Source organism: Ambystoma mexicanum, chromosome 2p (assembly GCF_040938575.1).
Source record: "Ambystoma mexicanum isolate Mex_15411 chromosome 2p, UKY_AmexF1_1, whole genome shotgun sequence".
NCBI lineage: Eukaryota > Metazoa > Chordata > Amphibia > Caudata > Ambystomatidae > Ambystoma > Ambystoma mexicanum.
Window position 1 is genome coordinate 1,394,479,084 of NC_090923.1, and position 9,812 is coordinate 1,394,488,895.

At 43.0% G+C, this 9,812-nt stretch overlaps 1 protein-coding gene across 1 annotated transcript in view; it reads left to right on the plus strand.

Annotated features, from left to right (window-relative positions):
• PTPN23 (protein tyrosine phosphatase non-receptor type 23) overlaps nt 1-8,127 on the plus strand; it is a 1,404,706-nt gene extending 1,396,579 nt beyond the window's left edge. Inside the window, exon 25 of the mRNA XM_069645827.1 lies at nt 1,225-8,127. Within this exon, the coding sequence (XP_069501928.1) occupies nt 1,225-1,800 (576 nt within the window). The 3' untranslated portion in view covers nt 1,801-8,127. The remainder of the gene's footprint in view (nt 1-1,224) is intronic.
• The last annotated feature ends 1,685 nt before the right edge of the window (nt 8,128-9,812 follow it).

Below are 9,812 nucleotides of genomic sequence, written 5' to 3' on the forward strand. Positions count from 1 at the left end.
CATCCCTTCCATGAGAAGGGTGAGTGGACTCCAGGCATTGTCTGTTTTACCTCCCCATTTGATTTTTTCCAAAAGAGAAGACGTTGAGTTTGAGATCTGCCTTTCTGTCGAAAGTGGTCTCTGTTTCGAGCTCTCTCAGAAGATGGATCTTCCTGTTTTTTTTTTTTTTTTTTTTGTCCACCTCAAAGGAACAATTCCATCGCCTGGACCTAGCGCGAGCCCTTAAGCTCTACTGTGTATTCGTTACGCTGGTACTCATGCTGGCAGGGCTGTGACCAAACAGACCCTGTCAAGTCGGATCATTCTCTGCATTTCAGAATGCTATGATCTAGCTGGGAAGGATGTGCCTGAAGGCCTCAAAGCTCATGCTACCAGAGGAGTGGCTGCCACTTCTGCCCTGCAGCGGGGAGTACCTGTCCTGGACATTTTCCAGGCAGCAACATGGGCATCTTTGCACATGTTTGCTAAGCATTGCTTGGATTCCCTTGGATGCCAGGTTTGGTAAGGCTGTCCTCCAGAGTTTTGTGGTTTAGGTGGTGTCCTTGCTTACTTCCTCCTCCAGATTTATGTACTGCTTTGGGGTTCTATCATAGATGAGGAATACGTGGGAGGAAAGAATCCATTAGAAGAAAACATTATTTACCACTTGGTAATGTTCTTTCAGATGGATGTTCCTCCCACGGATCCCTCATCACCCTCCTTACCTGCCCCTCGTGGTGGCAAACTAGTACACCATTGGTTCTATGGTCTCTCAGGCTGAGTGCTAGGGGAAAAGGGTGGAACTGAGGTTGCAGGGTGTCATATCCGATGAGGGCCGTGTAGAGGCATCGGGTGTAGCCGTGCTGCGCCCCCTCGCTGCAGAAATGTTTCCTGAGAACAGCTGTGATACGGATCTCATAGCTGAGGAATCTTTGGGAGAAAAATCCATCAGAAAGAACATTAGAGAGGTGTAAGCAATTGATTTGCTGAGTAACCTAAAAATACATGTACAAACACATTTCTTTCCATGTCATGCAGCAACTCTAGTTAAAAAAAAAAATAAATAAAAACGATTTTTGCTCTTGTGCAAATGTTTCTTAGAAAATCTGGATTTGGGACAATTTATTGCTATATTGTTTGCTCTGTTTTTTTGCATAAGGGTACAGGTTTGATGGTATGGCCCCTGGGCTTGTCTTGTCAATTAACATTGTCTTATTGGGACTGTGGTTTTGTCTTTTTCTTTAGATTTACCCACTTCAAGATCCCCAGGACATCGTGCTGGGAGGAGATATGCCCATCAGCTCCATCCAAGCCACCATTGCTAAATTGAGCATCAAACCTCCTTTGTGCGGCATGGAGCCCTCCATCAATTGGCAGCTTCCAGACTCTGTCCCTATAATGGAGATTTCAAATGTTCCAGCACAGCTGCCTTCTAGCTTCTCTCAGCCGGATCTCACAGACCATCTGACCATCCTGCCTACTGAACAAGTGCCGGAATCTCCCCCTGTGGTACCACCTCTTATCGCAGCAACTGTGGCCACCACCGAGAACGGCAACAATCACACGCAGGAAATTGTGGAGCAGAGCCCCAGCAAAGAGTCCCGAGCAAGCAGCACAGCACCTACCTCTTCCTCCCTAGATCTCCTGGCATCCCTGACTCCTGAAGCTTTTAACTTGGACAGCTCTCAGAAGGGAAAGCAGAAAATGAACAAGCAGAGCTTTTTGCAGCCCCAAAACGGAGAGGGTCTGTCCCGTGCGACCAAGGCCAACGACGATCCCCTCAGCATGTTGGATCCTCTTTGGAGGCTCAATAAAACCTGATGTGAGGTGCAAGTAGAGACGTGCATGCTCTCAACGGGCTTGGTTTCCTAAACAGACAGTGGTACTCTATGCACGTTCAATCAGTACCTCACTGTTGCTTTTACTTCAATGTGCACATATTTAACGTTTCTCAAAGACAAATTGCTTATGAGCAGAAGAAATCTGTCCAATGGTTAGTCCTGGAGATGTTGACGTTCGACTCGCTCACAATCCCATTACTTATTTGAAGAACCGAGTAAGCAAATAAATGAACTGCTGTGAGGCACAAAGGACCACATCTCTAAAAGCAGTTGAATATGCCATCAGGGCATTGATGTCCCAGTGCATGGGTGAAGAGGAGAACGTTAGCACTTACTTATCTGAACCTTCCATCCTCTGCCTTTCTGTGTTTGTCGTTTGCTGATAGGCCACCGTACCCATGCTCCACTCTGCTTTTGCATGCTACTGAGTTGAGCTCCATGGTTCAGGAATATTTCAGAGTCCAAGGACGAAAGCATGATGAGCATCAGGAAACTGTCTCACTCCAGTACATCCTTGTGTAATGGCTAGGGGGCTGAGTGGCAGTGCCAGAGGACCTTCTAATTTGTATTTTTACCAACTGCTAAGTATCAACAAAGTGAAATATCTGCTCAGGATTGTTGCACCATTGTTTTTGCTGTCAATTAAAAGCGCAAAAACGGACTGATTTCTGTACCAGAAACCTATTTTTACAATGTCATCACTGAAATCTGTCCGTTTTCGTCCTACCTTTCCACTGGGAGAAAGGCAGAAAGAATATACACTTTTGTGCCAGAAGCAGGGGCAGAATGGGTGCGACAGAAACGTTCAGAGAAATGCTTGTGGGAAGGAAGGTGCGTTGGGAGTGAATGTTGGTTCAGAGATCATGTAGGGTCTCCCTCTTATTGAACAAAAATACATTTTGATCAGCAGTGAAAAGACATTGATGTAAGAAATATTGTTGTTTGTCAGTCCGTTACCAAGTGGTAGCACAGATACCACAGAATAACATTTGCTGGTCTTGTGGAGACTCCATAACATTCACATTTTTATCCCGTGTAAATATACACGGATGGGGTAAAAATGTCAAAGCCAGAAATATAACAAAGTGGGACTAAATAATATGATTAGAATATGTTTAGCTGAAGTTCTAATAAAGTCCTGTTGTGCAGCCTTTTTTCATCTGCAGACATCCTCCAGGCAGTATTAACTTTGATGGCCTATAATTCATTTGGGCCGGTTCACCTTCAAAAGGTTTTTCTGCAAATGAGCTAGGACTATAATACATTAAAATCAAAAATCTTGGTTAGCCTGCTCTCCTATGCCCACCCCACTTCAAAAAGGAAATCTCACATATTTCTGCCACAACTCCCTTCTTCTGACACACAACCTACACCCCTCGCCCGCCTGAAAGAACATGCAGCCTACTTAACCTTCCAGCCTACTCTTTTAACAACATCTCAAAATGACCTTACTATTACAATAGAAACAAAAAGAATTGTTTTGAACAGCGCATACAAAATATTAAATAGATTGCATTAAAGAATTAAAATGAGCCTTCATTTTATTCCCAAAATTTCAACTTGACAAAAAATCATTGGAAAAACACATCCCATCTGAGTGCATGTGAAAACACTCTGCACATTCGAACATGTTGACCTATTACTATAAATTGTAATATGAAAGAAATAAGAAAGCAGATCACAGTTTAAACAAAATTGAAAAAAAATGTTTCGAATGAAGTATAAAGACTTTTTTTTATTTTTAGTTTTAGTAAAAACATTCCTATAATTGCTTTTAAGGACTAGAATGAAGTGCTGTTTTTGGAGAAGCGATTGACTAAGAAGCAGCATTTACATAGAGTAAAGTGGGATCCACAAATTTAGGGAGGAAACCCAGTGATGGAATCAGGGGCCTGGGTCAAAATAGCCCTATAAATAGTGTGCATCCAAGGGGGATGAATCGAATGTAGCCACATCACCAGTGGGTCCGGCCAGACAGTGGGGGAAGGGCACAGACCTCAGTGGTCCTGAAAAACATGTTAGGAGCCTTGGCTTCACTGAGCCTGACCATAGCTTGACATGCAAAGAGCCTGCAAAATATGCACCATTCCTTGATTAGGAATGTCTGGTGCAGTGAATTTTCTGTATTATTGGGGTGTTTCTTACTGCCTTGTAGGTAACATTCCCTCAACTGGATGTTCCCCACAACCTACCCCCTTCCCTAAAAAGCAAGACCTTGCAAGTTCTTGTATGGAGTTCCCAGATGAGGGTGGTTGCTATGCCACTGATTGGTCTGCGGTGAACTCCAAAGGACTGCAATACTGACTGTGACTCTAAGAAACCCCAACATAAACCCTGGCCGTTGAGCATAAGGAGCTGTGATCCCAGGAAACTGCTTTCTCGTGTGCAGATGTGGTGGTCACAGCTCTCTAGCCACCTGCTCCTAGTGGGCATGCAAAATGGATGTTGACCTTTATCCTCGCATAATAAAAATGGTCCTACATGCAGCACTCCGTGGCACATCCAGCATTGATATTCCAAATCTAGAGGCACTCACTGTCCTGCGTCCACCCAATTTCTTGAGAAATCTCATGGTTTTCTTTCTTCTCCAGAGACTGTTTTCTGCAACCACTTTTATTTTATTTGAGGTTTTTAACAGAAGCCAGGCCCTGGTGGCCACCGAAAGCACTTTACAATTAAATTCCATAGATTTGCAGTGCACAGGGAGATGATTTTTAAATGATGAGGGCCTTACATTTTAAATATTTTGTTACCTGGGAGTGATGGGAGAACATTTAAACAATAACCTTTTAAGACATAGACTTAATTTCAGCTGCATTGGTTTCTATCACCTTGCACAGGGTACGAGTGGCAACAGGTTGGCACAAGTTGCCTACAGATGGTAGTGGCATGCTGTTTAACCAGTCTGGAGAAAAAACGAGGCCCCCCCACTTAATATGTGGTCCTGTGAGCTGGTGTTTAAACCTGTTTTGAACTATGGGATGACAGTCCCCTCCTCCCCCATCCATCTTTGGTGAGCACTGCATTACTTGGTCCAGCATTAGGTCTTTCTCTGTACAAGTGGGGCAAACTATTTAAGGCAAGGATGTGCTCTTTTCCTAGTATCTGAAAATGCACTTTAGCAATGCTTAAGATCTCTAGGCCTTCAGTTGACCTGTGGTTCTTGAGCGATCAGTCCTGCGACCCAAAAACGAAAAGGATTTCTTTCTTTAAGCATAGATATAAATGTGAAGGAATAGATCTGGACATTATTTTCAATGGTTCTTTATGTTGTGTTCCTTGATTCTGTACTGTCGGTATGTCACTTGCTTTTTATGTTTAGCAATTTGATCTCTGATCGTTCCAACTCGTCCTATTCACCATCTGTGTTTGGGTTCTAACCCTGTAGCTTAAGATCCACTGTCATACAGCTCAGAAACAACTAAATGTGTTTGCATTTGTTGCATCAAAAGGTGACCCATCAAATCCAGGATAAATGTATAAACCTTAATGTTGACAATCTAGGGCTGCTGCTTCAGATACTGAGGGTAATACTGTGTCCCATCCCCTTCCCGCCATGCCTGTGGGATGTCTGTCCTGCATGGGATTCCAATGAAATCTTTGCACAGCAAAAACCTCCTTGAACTTACCTTCTAGGAGAGAGATTTTGTAACAGATTTTCAGTCCTTATTGACTAAAAACTAGACTAATTTCCGTGTTGATAAGGTTTGAGACTTCCAAATGGAGAAATCACTCTGTACAATAAGGCTGCTCTGTGTTTTGGTTACAGAATTTGTAGACCACACACTAAGTCGGACCGTAAACATTCATTTCCTGCCAGTAAAGTAGAAATGCCAATCCACGTTACTGGTAATCATGCACGCATTTCTCCAAAACCATAATCCCAGAAAGGCTCAGTTTGTATCATGCAGCAATGACAACAAAGAACGCCCCTACTTTCAGTAATCAGCGCAAACAGGCTGCTTCTGGCTTTTTGTCATTTCTTTATGGAAAGACATGGCCCAAGATCTAATTTGGGAGATTGGTTTAGTCCATAGAGGACTTCATATCTGCCTGTGTAAAAAGCTGTGATTAGGCCTCTCCCTATTCTATAATTAGTCTGCGATGTCCTTTGCCATGATGTCTCAAACACAGATCATTTTGCACACTCTTCATAGCAAATCAAATTCGTACACTACAAACTGGATTGCCGGTTTGCACTATAATAACTGTTGCTATTGTTACTCTCTGCTGAATGTTTCTCATTTATCGACCTCTTAACAATGTGACTTACGTTGATGCCAACAGGACACAGTCTGTCACCTGCTGATTTTAAGCAGATCCCTTCAGTCATTGCCAGTAGCACCCATGTAAGGTGTTGGTAGAGAAGTGTTTAGCTCTGAGCCCTTGTATACAGCATAGCAACCATGACGTTGCAGCTATTGCTCTGGTATACAGCCATTTCAAGATTTTAATTCGGGGAGGGACTTTCTGTTTGGGGCAGTTGTTTGAGCCCCATTCAACCCACTAGTTTGTTACAGAAAATTCGAGTTGGCAAGGTCCATCAAACTCCACTTTCCGCATATTTCTGCTGTTGCTGTCGAGCTCAGAATGTGTCATGTTCATTTTCACACATTTCTCGCAGCAGTTATTCAACACGCTGATCCTTTCTCACTAGTCTTCCTGATGAAAGGAATTGCCAAAGGTAGGCGGACACAGAGCCCTAATACCAGCATAGCACGCATGACTGAGCAGATAACTCTGCACGCATGGACACCCCAGAATTGATTCCCTGGGGTCGCCTACATCACTGAGTACCAAATATTTAATCTGTATTTAACCCTCATTTAGGTTATAACAAACTTGTATAGTTTAGATAAATGTGCAATAAAGTCCATCAAATTCAACTTGCCACACATTTCTGAAGTTGGAATAAAGCTCTCCAAAGTCGTCTGTCAAAGAAATTCAGTTATCAAACTTTGATATTTATAGCAAAAGTCTTTAACATACAAATTGCATGTTTCGTCATTCCAAATTGCGTTCTATACATTTCTGAAGCTGAAAGTACTCTCTCTCTCATGGTAACCTATCACAAACGAACTGTTGGCACACAAAACAATTACAAAACTGTACTTTTTTTAAGCACACATGGATGGCCACACCTTTCTTTTAATATTCAGCTGAACAGCTCATCTGCTTGCTTCTGATGTGCCAAGTCATATATAGGGCATCAACCACCCTCCAAGGAACATGATGCAACTTGACAAGCCGATGGCTACGGGTGTTTCATCTTTGAACTGTTGCAAGTTCACTAATCTATTCCCATCACGGTGACCCAAAATGAACACATTCCCAATGTCACATGAGTCATTGTGGTACATTGGGCAAAAGACAGATCTGACCTTCCCGTGGCCTATTCAGTGCTGCTAGCTAGAGCAGGAAGGTGGAACCACCATTTTTGTTGAAACTAAACACCAAACTCCTCATAACTGGACTAAAGACACATTTACTAGAGATATATTGAACTACTTCCAGCTGTTGCAGTCTTTTGAATATCGACATGCATACAGGCTTAACCAGGAAAGCGAAAATGAAAAGATATTTACATAACATTTATTTAAGGCCAAAACACATCTAAATGTAGTCAAACACACGTGAAGTAAGTTTGTCTGTATTGTGTGACACACTTTTAAATTGATGAGCCTTCTCGCCTTCTAGTTAGCGCATACTCACTGGTTACCTGAGAATTAAGAAGGCTAATGCAGACTGTGAAATGTATGTATTTGTTTTAATGATATGTTGGTTATCTGGACCAAATGGACACTTGTTTCTCCAGAGCCGTTTTGATCTATTAATAAATAGTGGTATTTATCTGCTGCCAGTTGATGTCGGTCAAAAAGTGCCTCAACGTTCAGTGTTGCCCACATCCTGAAGACCTGCAGTGTGCGGTGACCAAGTGCTTCATCAGACATGGATATTGAAAAAGATTGCAGAAGCTTGGAAAACCCCTGGGATGGTAGATGTTTCATTGGCTGGGGACTTTGATCTGCCAGTGATCTTGAGGTAGAGTGCAAAGGAAACTGAAAAGACATTAGTCTGACTCCTAGAGGACAGTTCTTACCCTGGTGAATGTCAGTGGACTGCCTTTCAGTGATATGCCGACAACAAATGCATTTATTTTTAGAAGCAGAAGCAAAATACAGTAGCTTTCTACACCCGACCCAAACGTGGATACTTTGTACTGAAATGCGCGCACCATCATTTGTCCTGTAAAAGTTCCACACTACAAGTTTCATTCTTTTTTTTGATTAAACTGTACATTAATTTATCCTCGCTTTGTGTGAGTATTTATTGTATGAAATGGGTTATGATGTTTTGGAGAACTCTTATGTCTTTATTATGTAGAAATGATTTTGGTATTGTTATAGAATGCAGTAAACCCACTTCTAAATCATTTGGCAGTCTCATCTCTCATACCCCTAAGGTCTCTTTTGCACCAGGTTTTTCCTTATGCAGTAAATTGTGTGGTGACACAAAGTCGCAAGCTGGAGGTTATGGGATAGAACTGAGGCTGCTCTGGTTGCTTGGTACCACACACGCTCTGTTAGACTGCCTCAAAGAAAGCATATAGCAGTTCCGCAGTATCCCCACTCTTTCTCTAGCTTTGTTTATATTCCAAATTCTAATATTCATAAAACTCCCAGGCAGCCTAACTACATGGAAAATAGAGTAGAAGTTGGGAGAAGAACCATGCAGTTTGCAGGGCTGCCAAAGGGATACGCTCGAATGGACCGCATCCAAAAGTTCGCATGGACTTAAAGTCCGAAAAATGCTACCACCAAAGGTTCGAACCACCAAAGGTTCAAACCTTTAGTGGTAGCATTATAGGTAAGTATAAAAAAAAGACTGTGGGGGTGTCCCCCGCAACACCCCGCTCACTATACTGTGTGGTATAGTGAGCGGGGTGTTGCGGGGTACACTCCCGCAGCACACCCGTGAAAAAAACACAAAAAAAACTGGGGCTGCATGGGTGTCCCCCGCAACACCCCGCTCACTATACTTTACAGTATAGTGAGTGGGGGAAACCCCTGCAGTCCCTGTTAAAAAAAAAAAAAAAAGAAAAGGACCCTGCAGCGCTGGTTCCTGATCACAGAAGTCAAAGGGAACTGGCTACGCAGAAAACCAGCGTGAAGAAGGTGGTAAGTAGGGTATGTTTATGTTGGGGTTGTGGGTGGGGGGTGTTATGGGTGTGTTGTGGGTGTGAGTATGTATGTGTGTTCGCATGAGAAAGGTGCAAACTTTTGGTAGTTCGCACCTTTCTCATGCAAACGTTCTAGCCGCTGTAAATTCAGCCGCGGCCAGATCACTTAGATTCCTGCCAAAGTGGCCATCTTCGTATTCCAAAGTACAGAACGGGGAAACCTGGTTCCATGAAAGTCAGACGGAGAGAACCACCATTTGAAAAGGCCCACCACTATTATTGGCAGTGGGGGAAAAGCCTGATAACTCTAGGGTCCAACACTGGTGGAATAGTCTTAACTCAAAACTGCTGTCCAGACATCCCACAACACATGGGGTCGTGGTGCTAGGTATTCCAGAAGTCCCGGAAGCTTAACACTACATCCTGACAAGTCCAACTTGTTCCAAAAAAGACTTTAAAAATCAGGGAAGAAGTATGGGTCAGGGCACTATAAATCCCTGCAACTGTGAGTGACTGATGCCAATGTGATGGACGTGTTTGGTGAGAGAACCGATGACCACCATCATAAAAGAAGGCTGATCAACTTGCAAACACTACGCAATCCCAACCTATGGACACCGCTAAACCTAACACTCTGTTTTCCTGTTGATCTACTAAAGTGAAAGTTAATGTATATTTTAGCTTTGAGTGATCTGTTTCTCCCTCGACCATGAAATATGGTGTGGAAAGTGGGCGTCACAGACATTTGCCAAATAAAAGTTGGCCTAAGCCCCCACACTCAAGCCATAGCAGTCTGCTTTAGTCGGGCAATG